The following is a 14,915-nucleotide window of genomic DNA, read 5'->3' on the forward strand; positions in this document are numbered from 1 at the left end:
ATAATATTAAACATATGAAAAGCTTAATTATAAATGAAATATTTCAGCTTATTTCATATTCTATCATTCATAATGATATAAAATTAATAAAAAAAAATTTAAGATGTTTTTAAATGCTTGAAGTGCCTCCATTTTACAAAATATATATTAAAGCAATATTCATAAATTAAAATATGAAATGTGCATATATATATATATAGATATCATTATTCTCAAGAACTTTTATATAATTTTTTTAAATAATATTTGGCAAATTAAAAGCAAATTTGAATACATTTCATTTGATGCTATATTAATATAACTTAAAACTTTACTTTTATGTAAATTATATCTGCACCAAAGTAGTTTAGATTTTGTGGATGTTTGTATTTTTATAATTATTGCATTCCTCTGTGAGGAATTTTAAATTTGATGTCATTTTCTGTCCAGTGAAGACACAAATTTTGTGATGTTTGTGATATGTACATATCAAGAATAAAAAAAAAAATAAAAATTGTCCTTTTTTAATGTGTGATTTTTTTAAAGAAAAAACTACAGATTAATATCTATAAATTTTATTTATTCTAAAAATAATAACTTTAACATTATATAAATTCATTTTATGATATAAATAAAATTTGATATAATATTAAAATGTTTCACTACATATGTAAACTTGGTTATATAAAATAAAAATTTCCAAAATATAAATTTTGAGGAATGGTACCTTGCTATCTTTTAAAGATAACAAAGATACAAATAACTATAAATTGAATGAAAGTATTCTGGAAGAACTTCAGAATTCTTGTTCAAGTTAGACCCGCATCTCTTGCCATGCTATAAAAATAAGATGAAGAATCTCGAAGAAGCCTTTGAGGCGGTCCATCTTCAACAATGCAGCCGTTAGAAAGAACAATTATCCTTGTAAAATAATACATTATTAATTATATTGGCTATACAATAATTCTTAACCTATAATGTTGACTTCTTACCTGTCACACTCTATAACGGTGTGAAGTCGATGAGCAATTGTTATAATAGTACAGTGAGAAAATACTTCACGTATAGTATTGTGAACAAATTGATCTGTTTCTAAATCTACAGAAGCTGTTGCTTCGTCTAAAAATAATATACGAGTTCTTCTCAACAGAGCTCTTGCTAAACATAGTAATTGCCTTTGTCCAGCACTAAGAATTAAATATAAAATGAATTAATATATAATTATATATTGTTGTTGACACATGAAAACCTTGTAACCACCACTAGAGGTCAAATAAGTTTTATGTTGTAGTTGTGCAGGCCCTCAGAGTATGCAAAAATCTTGGAAACATCTGACCAATAGAATTGGTTGTACTGTCACTTATAATAAGTTTGTATATAATTGAGCAGTTTTCATTGCTGAGGAAACCTCATAAACTATAAAAATTTTTTTCTATTGTCGAGTTTAATCAGTAGTTAATCTAGGAAATTACATGATTACAACTTATAATGACCTTCACATGGGAAAATCTTATACTATTATATACAATATTAATTGCCTTTTGTTACTACTGAAAAATTTAATTTTTGATGCTTTCAGGGTTTTTGTGTGTCAATGATAATAGTGAGATTGAGGCTGAAGTTTTAAACGTGAAAACGTGTATGTCAGACATTCAGCACCACTTTCCTGTAAGCCTAGAAGTTTGACAATGGTGTTTGGAATGTCAAGCATGATTCCACTGGCTATCCAAACACCATTGTCAAACTTATAGGCTTACAGGAAAGCGGTGCTGAACGTCCGAAGTAAACGTTTTCGCATTTAAAACTTCAGCCTCAACCTCACCTAATTATTTTAAATGTTATTGAATCTTTACAAATATAAAATTTATTAAAAGTATACCTGATATTTGAGCCTCCTTCAGTTAATTCATATTCAAGACCATGAGGAAGAGAAGATACAAAATTTTTTAAATGAGAATGCTCTAAAGCAGACCATAAGCTATCATCATCATGCTCATCCCATGGATCAAGATTCATCCTTAATGTACCACCAAATATAACTGGATCCTAAATCACAAAGATTAACTTATTGTATGTTTACAAATTTATATGCAACAAATAATTTTAATGAATAAAGAGAAAGTAACCTGAGGTATAACTGTTAATTTTGATCTTAATTTTTGAAGGCCTATGTGATTGATATCCAAGTTGTTAATTAAAATACATCCATTGATTGGTTCAATAATTCGAAAAATAGACAATATTATAGATGATTTTCCAGCTCCTGTTCGCCCAACAATTCCAATCTTAAATTTAAAAAAAACTATTTAGTCATTTTAAAAGTTAATACTTATGCACAGATCTTATGAATAAAAAAAATCTGTAGGTAATTACAAAATAATAAACATTTAATATATTTAATATGCTATGCTCTTCAATTTTCTTTCTATTTTGTATTTGCACTTATTTATTAATGGGTTTCTCACAGAATTTCTTGTATTAGAATTTACTAATATGCTATACAAAGTTACTTAAATATTACTAAAGCTTGAGTTTCTTAAAAAAGTGTATTGATTATAAAATAATTCATATAAATTAAGGATTTTGCTTAAGAAACTCATTCTAGTTTTGAAAATTGTTAGAATATCTTATCAGTAAATTGTAGATAATCATAAGGTAAACTTGACTGTAAAATATAAAAAACAAATATTTATTGAAATATAAATATAACTTTATGCTTTCACACATTTAAATAAAATCAATAACTCGTAATTCATGCCAATGTTCTATTTAAATATTTGTTCAAATATCTAATAAAAAATCATTTCTAAATGTTGAAGCATTCAACTTTATATCTAATGACTTAATATTCCTATCCAATTTCCATTTCTTCAAGGTTGATTTATTTTTGCAATGGATGAATAATGTTCTTTAAGTTGTACAAATAGTATTTCACACATGGACAAAGCAGAAATCTCAATTAATAAAGCTACTCAATTGGAGTTAAAAAAAGAAAAACTCTTCAATTTTAATGAAGTAGATTCAGTGACTTTGTAATCAAGTCAATGCAAAATAAAAATTTTAAATTGGTTTAAGTAATAAATAAATTCATTAAAATCAGAATTAAAAAACATTTACCTGACATAAGAAACAGAAAAATGAGGTCTGAATACAAGTAGAAACTAGAAATTACTTTAGGGAAAGGATATTTGATAGTAACGATGAAGTTATATGGAATTAAAGTTGAGTTATTTACAATTTAAAACGAATTTTGTTTTTCAAATTATGATCACTGAATAAACACTAACATGAAATATCAAACAAAATGAAAGCATATGAATTAAGTCAATACTTGAAAAAAAATTTAAAACTAAGAATAATCATATTTTATATACATATAACCTTATTTAATAATTTTATATTTCATTTACAAAATTTAATTAACCTTATGTAAATTAAATATTAAATTAAAATGTATTACATATAAACCAAGCCCAATGTATAGTTATAAACAAATGATACTGCCAGATATATTAATAATTAAGCTATAATAGGACAAATTAATTATGTTATTACATAATTTGGATTAAAGATAGGTAGTTAAGCTGCCATCTTGTGTTAAATTTAATAATTAGAAACAAATTAATTAAATTTATAATATTCTGGAAGAATAGATTTATCCAGAGTGGGGCTCAATCCCACAACTCTTGCTTACTATACAGACGTGTTTCCAATCCAGGTAGCATAATTGTTTTGTCATTATTTTAATAGTTATAAAGTTTCTAAAATTAAAAACTGCAATATTTTAAAAAATAATCACAAATAATGGATTATTATTTTTCATATTTGCTATGCTACAATTTGCTTATTCATAGAAGAATGAACAAAAAATAAGAAAACAACAGGTAAGTTTAATTGCTTTACTATTTAATTTCATTGCTTTACTACAATCTATTTAATTGGCTGTTACACCATACTAGTGGATACTACTTAGTAGTTTCTCACATTATTTCAACAGTAACTGTGCACCTATATGGATAGTAAATATCATATTTTATATTAATATGCATTAAGAATGCATTAAGTAAGTTTTATTTGTAGATTTTAGTTAGTTTTTCTTTTATCCTTACAAACCAACAGTGCCATCTAACAAATAAGATTACTGCAAAATATCAAAAAAGGCAAAGAAAGTGATTCCTCAAAGATAAAATTAAAGTGTTAGATCATTTTTAGGGGGAGAATCAGCACCCATGGTTGCGTGTGCTTTAGTCATAAATATAGCAACAATAAGATATATTAAGAAAAAGAGCTGGGGATTAAAAACATGTTAGCAAAATTTCTTCTCATATAAAAATTCATTTTTATTTTCTAATTATACATTTTTTTTATTTTTTCAATACTCTGACATTACTTTTTAACATATTTCTCTTTTCTATATTTGCATTTTCTTATTTTAACAGTAGTTTCACAGAAAACTTCTAAGAATATAGAGCTTCTACTGTAGTAGTTTTTGAAATGGATGAAATAAAAACAAACTGTTTATATTTTAACAAAATAAAAATAAAAATTACTACTTATATGTAGAATGATTAGCAAAAGAATACCTCTTTAATGAAACATAAATAATTTCAAGTTTGTATTAACAAGTTTAAAAATATATCCTCAAGAAAACTAAAAACAAATGGAAAGAAATGAATTTTCTAAGACTTTAAATAAAGAGAAATCATCAGATTATTATGACGATCCTTTTTGAATAAATATGTTTATTTCAGTTCAGAACTTAACTTTGTTCATTAAGTTATTGGCATTTTTTAAGATTAAAAACTTTACCTTTACAAGAAAACTAACTAAAGTGTATTTGCAAGTACTTTTATTTGTTTTGTATTTTCAATATTTATGCTCCATTAAATATAATTTATTGCAAATAATCAGACTATTATCTACGAATCATGCCTTATCAATTATTATTTTTTGAATTAAAACAAATCACATAATGATAAAAGTTCAATAAGCACCTTTTCTCCATTTCCAACATCCAAATTTATATTACAAAGTACAGGATTCAAACTAGTTCTGTAAGCTGTACTAAAATCACACAAGCTCAAAGTTCCTTCTTCTGGCCAATCTTCTGATACAGGAATTGTTGACTCTTGCCAACTTCCCTAATAAAATAAAATTTTTATAGTACATTTAGCAAGTTAATAATTGTTTATTCAGTGTAACAAAGACAACTTTTAAATTATAAATGCACCAAAACAGAAATAAATTATATTAAATTACTAATAAATATACTGTTTTTGATAATTAATTATTATAAATGAATAACTCATGTTTCTAACTTAGTTTTAATTTAAATGATAATATCTTTTTGAAATGAAATAGTGAAATGTCTTTGTGAAGAAAAATTTTACTATAAATTTATTTAAAGAAAACTACAACACTATTTAAAATATACAAATATTTTTATAATTCAAATGTACTTTTTACAATTTTAATAATTTATATAAATATTATTTGCACATTTTAATCTAGAAAATGTACACCAAATTTAATCATCATAACAACAGCTATTCTTTTGATATTTATTGGATGTTTGAAGTGAATGAAAATAAAAGCTAGTATACACATCAATAATTTAATGTTTACTTCATTGTCATATCTAAGGCCTAGAACACCATGTGTAAAATTGTGTGGCAGAAAACTGAATCAGAAATCAGCTTTTGATTCAGTATGTTTTACACTTTTATGCCAGAACACAAACATAAAAATTCTGGCTGAATAGGAAATGCCACTGACACTAACAGTGCTACATTTTATTATTATTTTTCTCTCATATATCTATCCTTTTGTATCTTCCATTTTTTCTCCACTGCCTCTGCTATAATTTAGAAAATTTAAATTAATAGACTTGTATTCTGAATTGAAATAACTTGTGATCTAAATACTATATATCAATTCTACTAGACCTAGATGTTATTTGAAATTTAGCACCTATGGCTGACCATAAACTTTGTTTAAATACAGTGTCTTTATACATGTAATTTTTTTTGTCATAAAGACACTGATATGGTCGAAAGGATTCAATAAAGTCTTCTATTTCATTTATTTTTCATCTCTTGGAGACAGTCACAATTGTAGGGCTAACCACCATTGCAGTCATTATTAGAATAAAAACCATGCGTTTACTTTGATGTCATGAAAAAAGACCTCTCTTTATTGGAGGAATTTTGGCATAAAAATTTTACACACGTAAAAAGTAGAGACATGCTCTACTCTTTTTTTCAGTTATTTTTCAGCCAAAATTTCAGAAAAATTTTTACAATTTCTGTTTTATACTAGATTTTATGCCGAATTTTACACATGTGTGTTCCTGGCCTAAGATTCTGGCTGAATATACTTTCAAAAATATAAATGAATATAAATAGATTTGTATGTAATTTACTAGTTATATATCAAAATAATATTTTAAATTAATANGGTAATATTTAACAAATATTAAATTATATAAAACTTAATTTAGTTTACTGCAAAAGACTTGTTATTAACGGTTGGTTTAGACAGCAAATGCGATTATTTTCAATTACATTATCGATTTTAAATAAAAGATAAAATTTGCTGTAATTTTTGGTTGTTGATGAAAATATTTGCAGCAACAACCAAAAATGGCGAAAACTCGAGTTACTTCCATTAATTTTTATATTCATTCATTATTAATGGAATTATTATTTGTCACAAGGAACTTTGGAGCCATGTGAGAAATTGAGATTTTGAACGCTCACCCCATTTTCTCGATGATTATAGAATCATTAAATTTTTATGTTTAGGAACCTTTCGAGCAAGTGACCATTTAATTCCTGAGATACAAATGGTCAGTTTCTTTTAAATTTGCATATTTTTGAATCGTCTCTGCTTCAAAATTTGGATGTTACTGAGCATGGAAGTAGAGATTGTTCGGGCTGAGTTTTTAAATTGAGATATGAACTTAGTCTAAATAGGATTATACTTTTGTTCACCTTTTTTCCTTCCCTATTTGAAGTGTGGCAGCCTAATTAATGATAAAAGTCTTTATAACGAATATTTTAAGTGTATAGAAAAGTATTTATAGTCACACTAAGACAATTCTTATAGTCTTAAAAACAAAACCAAAACTAATTATTTTAATAGATCACACTTTATACAGGTGTTATTTTAACATCGACGGTTTTATAGGGTCAAAATTGGGACAGTCCATTGCGAGTCATTTAAGAGAGGGCAAACTTTGGACAGGCCTGACTTTATAATACAGTATTTAGGGATATTTAACTTGTAAACTCTTATTATATAAATAGGAATTTAAAGTACATTAGCCTAATTTTAGATTTTAATTTTAAAACAGAACCGAGCAAAAGTTTGGCTATAGTCAGCCCATCGATTATACCGGAAAGTAAATTGGGTGCCGTACACGTGGTTTTCGTGGTGTTGGCCGTATTATTAGGAACTACTACAACGTGTTTGTTACTTTATTATCACTTCCGTTGCTTCCGCCAATCCAAAGACGGCGCGAGTCTTAGAAGTGGCTCGCCTTGTTCGTTGAATCATCACAAACACCCTGAAGAAGAACCGTGTCCCAACACTCATCTGTTGGCGGCTAACACGTCGATTTCGGAAATATCCGCTTCTCCTTTGCCACCCAAACGGAGACGAAATCTGGAACTGCAACAAAGTCCGGAAGATTATCTTCATAACTGTTTCATTTTTCGACGTGCCTCTTCCGGTTCCGTGACACCCACCCCGGAATCTGTCGTACAGAGTCCGTTCTTAAGTAAGAGGACATTGCCCGTGGCGGCCGTCTCGCCTCAACCTCAACCAATGAAATCGGCCCTTCGTCATCCCGAAGCCAAAAATGGCGCGAGTCAGAAGCACATCACAGTTATGTCTCCTATTAGGAGGAGGGACAAACCGTTTGGTAAAGCGTCGAAACCTACACAAAGAGAAAGTGCCGCTCCTCTGACAGCTTCACTGTCCGAATTCTCTATCACGGGTTCCGAAGACGGTTTCGAATATGATTATTACGATTACGGTTGCCACGATGTGCCCGGATCTTTCTTTTGTACCGATCCAATGTTAATGGAATGGCCTCCGTTCATTCCCATACCACCACAAGTGGATGATCTTGGTTATCCTCTACAGCATTTTATGCCTTCGTCTCCAAGTGAATCTCAAGATATTCAGTCCACCAAATCTTAAGGCGTGATTTATGTTAAAATAAGAAATTAATGAAAATACTCACTATTAAATTGTTTAGAATTCCGAGATGATAAATATAAAATTAATTTTCAATTTATAGTCGCTATGAGAAAATATTTTATAAATATAGCTTTAAACACTTTGTAGGTATGTTAGTAAAGATGTTCTAGTCAGTAATGCATTAAAATATTTTTATTTTCATGCTTAAATTCTTTAAAAAAACAATCAAATTCTTTGTATATATGTAAAGTTCTAGTCAGTAATTTGCACATTTTATGATTTTTTTCTCCTTTGATTTCCTTCAAAAACACAGGTTCAACTTAATCCTAAACTTTATGCAAAGATGAAACCATTTATACATATCATAAAAATATTTTCTAAAGATTAATTTAAAGTACAAAATAATCGTGTGCAATATTTATTTAACATTACCTAAAAGCTATTAAATTGCTCAAATTTCATAACAAAAATTTCTCATATTTTATAAAAAGAAGAAAATTTTTTAAGAAAAATGCAAAATTTTGTTAAAAATTGCATTAATATTCTGTAATCTAATATATAATATTAAACATATGAAAAGCTTAATTATAAATGAAATATTTCAGCTTATTTCATATTCTATCATTCATAATGATATAAAATTAATAAAAAAAAATTTAAGATGTTTTTAAATGCTTGAAGTGCCTCCATTTTACAAAATATATATTAAAGCAATATTCATAAATTAAAATATGAAATGTGCATATATATATATATAGATATCATTATTCTCAAGAACTTTTATATAATTTTTTTAAATAATATTTGGCAAATTAAAAGCAAATTTGAATACATTTCATTTGATGCTATATTAATATAACTTAAAACTTTACTTTTATGTAAATTATATCTGCACCAAAGTAGTTTAGATTTTGTGGATGTTTGTATTTTTATAATTATTGCATTCCTCTGTGAGGAATTTTAAATTTGATGTCATTTTCTGTCCAGTGAAGACACAAATTTTGTGATGTTTGTGATATGTACATATCAAGAATAAAAAAAAAAATAAAAATTGTCCTTTTTTAATGTGTGATTTTTTTAAAGAAAAAACTACAGATTAATATCTATAAATTTTATTTATTCTAAAAATAATAACTTTAACATTATATAAATTCATTTTATGATATAAATAAAATTTGATATAATATTAAAATGTTTCACTACATATGTAAACTTGGTTATATAAAATAAAAATTTCCAAAATATAAATTTTGAGGAATGGTACCTTGCTATCTTTTAAAGATAACAAAGATACAAATAACTATAAATTGAATGAAAGTATTCTGGAAGAACTTCAGAATTCTTGTTCAAGTTAGACCCGCATCTCTTGCCATGCTATAAAAATAAGATGAAGAATCTCGAAGAAGCCTTTGAGGCGGTCCATCTTCAACAATGCAGCCGTTAGAAAGAACAATTATCCTTGTAAAATAATACATTATTAATTATATTGGCTATACAATAATTCTTAACCTATAATGTTGACTTCTTACCTGTCACACTCTATAACGGTGTGAAGTCGATGAGCAATTGTTATAATAGTACAGTGAGAAAATACTTCACGTATAGTATTGTGAACAAATTGATCTGTTTCTAAATCTACAGAAGCTGTTGCTTCGTCTAAAAATAATATACGAGTTCTTCTCAACAGAGCTCTTGCTAAACATAGTAATTGCCTTTGTCCAGCACTAAGAATTAAATATAAAATGAATTAATATATAATTATATATTGTTGTTGACACATGAAAACCTTGTAACCACCACTAGAGGTCAAATAAGTTTTATGTTGTAGTTGTGCAGGCCCTCAGAGTATGCAAAAATCTTGGAAACATCTGACCAATAGAATTGGTTGTACTGTCACTTATAATAAGTTTGTATATAATTGAGCAGTTTTCATTGCTGAGGAAACCTCATAAACTATAAAAATTTTTTTCTATTGTCGAGTTTAATCAGTAGTTAATCTAGGAAATTACATGATTACAACTTATAATGACCTTCACATGGGAAAATCTTATACTATTATATACAATATTAATTGCCTTTTGTTACTACTGAAAAATTTAATTTTTGATGCTTTCAGGGTTTTTGTGTGTCAATGATAATAGTGAGATTGAGGCTGAAGTTTTAAACGTGAAAACGTGTATGTCAGACATTCAGCACCACTTTCCTGTAAGCCTAGAAGTTTGACAATGGTGTTTGGAATGTCAAGCATGATTCCACTGGCTATCCAAACACCATTGTCAAACTTATAGGCTTACAGGAAAGCGGTGCTGAACGTCCGAAGTAAACGTTTTCGCATTTAAAACTTCAGCCTCAACCTCACCTAATTATTTTAAATGTTATTGAATCTTTACAAATATAAAATTTATTAAAAGTATACCTGATATTTGAGCCTCCTTCAGTTAATTCATATTCAAGACCATGAGGAAGAGAAGATACAAAATTTTTTAAATGAGAATGCTCTAAAGCAGACCATAAGCTATCATCATCATGCTCATCCCATGGATCAAGATTCATCCTTAATGTACCACCAAATATAACTGGATCCTAAATCACAAAGATTAACTTATTGTATGTTTACAAATTTATATGCAACAAATAATTTTAATGAATAAAGAGAAAGTAACCTGAGGTATAACTGTTAATTTTGATCTTAATTTTTGAAGGCCTATGTGATTGATATCCAAGTTGTTAATTAAAATACATCCATTGATTGGTTCAATAATTCGAAAAATAGACAATATTATAGATGATTTTCCAGCTCCTGTTCGCCCAACAATTCCAATCTTAAATTTAAAAAAAACTATTTAGTCATTTTAAAAGTTAATACTTATGCACAGATCTTATGAATAAAAAAAATCTGTAGGTAATTACAAAATAATAAACATTTAATATATTTAATATGCTATGCTCTTCAATTTTCTTTCTATTTTGTATTTGCACTTATTTATTAATGGGTTTCTCACAGAATTTCTTGTATTAGAATTTACTAATATGCTATACAAAGTTACTTAAATATTACTAAAGCTTGAGTTTCTTAAAAAAGTGTATTGATTATAAAATAATTCATATAAATTAAGGATTTTGCTTAAGAAACTCATTCTAGTTTTGAAAATTGTTAGAATATCTTATCAGTAAATTGTAGATAATCATAAGGTAAACTTGACTGTAAAATATAAAAAACAAATATTTATTGAAATATAAATATAACTTTATGCTTTCACACATTTAAATAAAATCAATAACTCGTAATTCATGCCAATGTTCTATTTAAATATTTGTTCAAATATCTAATAAAAAATCATTTCTAAATGTTGAAGCATTCAACTTTATATCTAATGACTTAATATTCCTATCCAATTTCCATTTCTTCAAGGTTGATTTATTTTTGCAATGGATGAATAATGTTCTTTAAGTTGTACAAATAGTATTTCACACATGGACAAAGCAGAAATCTCAATTAATAAAGCTACTCAATTGGAGTTAAAAAAAGAAAAACTCTTCAATTTTAATGAAGTAGATTCAGTGACTTTGTAATCAAGTCAATGCAAAATAAAAATTTTAAATTGGTTTAAGTAATAAATAAATTCATTAAAATCAGAATTAAAAAACATTTACCTGACATAAGAAACAGAAAAATGAGGTCTGAATACAAGTAGAAACTAGAAATTACTTTAGGGAAAGGATATTTGATAGTAACGATGAAGTTATATGGAATTAAAGTTGAGTTATTTACAATTTAAAACGAATTTTGTTTTTCAAATTATGATCACTGAATAAACACTAACATGAAATATCAAACAAAATGAAAGCATATGAATTAAGTCAATACTTGAAAAAAAATTTAAAACTAAGAATAATCATATTTTATATACATATAACCTTATTTAATAATTTTATATTTCATTTACAAAATTTAATTAACCTTATGTAAATTAAATATTAAATTAAAATGTATTACATATAAACCAAGCCCAATGTATAGTTATAAACAAATGATACTGCCAGATATATTAATAATTAAGCTATAATAGGACAAATTAATTATGTTATTACATAATTTGGATTAAAGATAGGTAGTTAAGCTGCCATCTTGTGTTAAATTTAATAATTAGAAACAAATTAATTAAATTTATAATATTCTGGAAGAATAGATTTATCCAGAGTGGGGCTCAATCCCACAACTCTTGCTTACTATACAGACGTGTTTCCAATCCAGGTAGCATAATTGTTTTGTCATTATTTTAATAGTTATAAAGTTTCTAAAATTAAAAACTGCAATATTTTAAAAAATAATCACAAATAATGGATTATTATTTTTCATATTTGCTATGCTACAATTTGCTTATTCATAGAAGAATGAACAAAAAATAAGAAAACAACAGGTAAGTTTAATTGCTTTACTATTTAATTTCATTGCTTTACTACAATCTATTTAATTGGCTGTTACACCATACTAGTGGATACTACTTAGTAGTTTCTCACATTATTTCAACAGTAACTGTGCACCTATATGGATAGTAAATATCATATTTTATATTAATATGCATTAAGAATGCATTAAGTAAGTTTTATTTGTAGATTTTAGTTAGTTTTTCTTTTATCCTTACAAACCAACAGTGCCATCTAACAAATAAGATTACTGCAAAATATCAAAAAAGGCAAAGAAAGTGATTCCTCAAAGATAAAATTAAAGTGTTAGATCATTTTTAGGGGGAGAATCAGCACCCATGGTTGCGTGTGCTTTAGTCATAAATATAGCAACAATAAGATATATTAAGAAAAAGAGCTGGGGATTAAAAACATGTTAGCAAAATTTCTTCTCATATAAAAATTCATTTTTATTTTCTAATTATACATTTTTTTTATTTTTTCAATACTCTGACATTACTTTTTAACATATTTCTCTTTTCTATATTTGCATTTTCTTATTTTAACAGTAGTTTCACAGAAAACTTCTAAGAATATAGAGCTTCTACTGTAGTAGTTTTTGAAATGGATGAAATAAAAACAAACTGTTTATATTTTAACAAAATAAAAATAAAAATTACTACTTATATGTAGAATGATTAGCAAAAGAATACCTCTTTAATGAAACATAAATAATTTCAAGTTTGTATTAACAAGTTTAAAAATATATCCTCAAGAAAACTAAAAACAAATGGAAAGAAATGAATTTTCTAAGACTTTAAATAAAGAGAAATCATCAGATTATTATGACGATCCTTTTTGAATAAATATGTTTATTTCAGTTCAGAACTTAACTTTGTTCATTAAGTTATTGGCATTTTTTAAGATTAAAAACTTTACCTTTACAAGAAAACTAACTAAAGTGTATTTGCAAGTACTTTTATTTGTTTTGTATTTTCAATATTTATGCTCCATTAAATATAATTTATTGCAAATAATCAGACTATTATCTACGAATCATGCCTTATCAATTATTATTTTTTGAATTAAAACAAATCACATAATGATAAAAGTTCAATAAGCACCTTTTCTCCATTTCCAACATCCAAATTTATATTACAAAGTACAGGATTCAAACTAGTTCTGTAAGCTGTACTAAAATCACACAAGCTCAAAGTTCCTTCTTCTGGCCAATCTTCTGATACAGGAATTGTTGACTCTTGCCAACTTCCCTAATAAAATAAAATTTTTATAGTACATTTAGCAAGTTAATAATTGTTTATTCAGTGTAACAAAGACAACTTTTAAATTATAAATGCACCAAAACAGAAATAAATTATATTAAATTACTAATAAATATACTGTTTTTGATAATTAATTATTATAAATGAATAACTCATGTTTCTAACTTAGTTTTAATTTAAATGATAATATCTTTTTGAAATGAAATAGTGAAATGTCTTTGTGAAGAAAAATTTTACTATAAATTTATTTAAAGAAAACTACAACACTATTTAAAATATACAAATATTTTTATAATTCAAATGTACTTTTTACAATTTTAATAATTTATATAAATATTATTTGCACATTTTAATCTAGAAAATGTACACCAAATTTAATCATCATAACAACAGCTATTCTTTTGATATTTATTGGATGTTTGAAGTGAATGAAAATAAAAGCTAGTATACACATCAATAATTTAATGTTTACTTCATTGTCATATCTAAGGCCTAGAACACCATGTGTAAAATTGTGTGGCAGAAAACTGAATCAGAAATCAGCTTTTGATTCAGTATGTTTTACACTTTTATGCCAGAACACAAACATAAAAATTCTGGCTGAATAGGAAATGCCACTGACACTAACAGTGCTACATTTTATTATTATTTTTCTCTCATATATCTATCCTTTTGTATCTTCCATTTTTTCTCCACTGCCTCTGCTATAATTTAGAAAATTTAAATTAATAGACTTGTATTCTGAATTGAAATAACTTGTGATCTAAATACTATATATCAATTCTACTAGACCTAGATGTTATTTGAAATTTAGCACCTATGGCTGACCATAAACTTTGTTTAAATACAGTGTCTTTATACATGTAATTTTTTTTGTCATAAAGACACTGATATGGTCGAAAGGATTCAATAAAGTCTTCTATTTCATTTATTTTTCATCTCTTGGAGACAGTCACAATTGTAGGGCTAACCACCATTGCAGTCATTATTAGAATAAAAACCATGCGTTTACTTTGATGTCATGAAAAAAGACCTCTCTTT

General features: G+C 26.4%; 2 protein-coding genes across 2 annotated transcripts in view; both read right to left on the minus strand.

Annotated features, from left to right (window-relative positions):
• Positions 1–632: 632 nt before the first annotated feature.
• On the minus strand, positions 633–6,118 carry LOC111639303 (multidrug resistance-associated protein 1-like). Its single transcript, XM_023385160.1, has 6 exons — positions 6,104–6,118; positions 4,974–5,120; positions 2,106–2,264; positions 1,859–2,025; positions 972–1,166; positions 633–900 (listed from the first exon to the last, which is right to left on the minus strand). Exons 1-6 carry the CDS (start codon positions 6,116–6,118, stop codon positions 789–791), a joined length of 795 nt encoding a protein of 264 aa, XP_023240928.1. The 3' UTR covers positions 633–788.
• A 3,256-nt stretch (positions 6,119–9,374) lies between these two features.
• LOC111639306 (multidrug resistance-associated protein 1-like) overlaps positions 9,375–14,915 on the minus strand; it is a 106,323-nt gene continuing 100,782 nt past the window's right edge. Inside the window, exons 27-31 of the mRNA XM_023385161.1 lie at positions 13,716–13,862; positions 10,848–11,006; positions 10,601–10,767; positions 9,714–9,908; positions 9,375–9,642 (exon numbers count right to left, since the gene is read on the minus strand). Coding sequence (XP_023240929.1) covers positions 9,531–9,642; positions 9,714–9,908; positions 10,601–10,767; positions 10,848–11,006; positions 13,716–13,862 — 780 coding nt within the window. The 3' untranslated portion in view covers positions 9,375–9,530. The remainder of the gene's footprint in view (positions 9,643–9,713; positions 9,909–10,600; positions 10,768–10,847; positions 11,007–13,715; positions 13,863–14,915) is intronic.

The sequence above is a fragment of the Centruroides sculpturatus genome, unplaced genomic scaffold, assembly GCF_000671375.1.
Source record: "Centruroides sculpturatus isolate CEXI.00-Female unplaced genomic scaffold, Cexi_2.0 scaffold1193, whole genome shotgun sequence".
NCBI classification, from domain to species: Eukaryota; Metazoa; Arthropoda; class Arachnida; order Scorpiones; family Buthidae; genus Centruroides; species Centruroides sculpturatus.

Coding starts and splice junctions, on each gene's coding strand:
- LOC111639303 (XM_023385160.1), bottom strand. Junction 2,265..4,973: donor ATGTTGGAAATGGAGAAAAG/GTGCTTATTGAA, acceptor TTTAAATTTAAG/ATTGGAATTGTTGGGCGAAC. Junction 901..971: donor ACCGTTATAGAGTGTGACAG/GTAAGAAGTCAA, acceptor TTATTTTACAAG/GATAATTGTTCTTTCTAACG.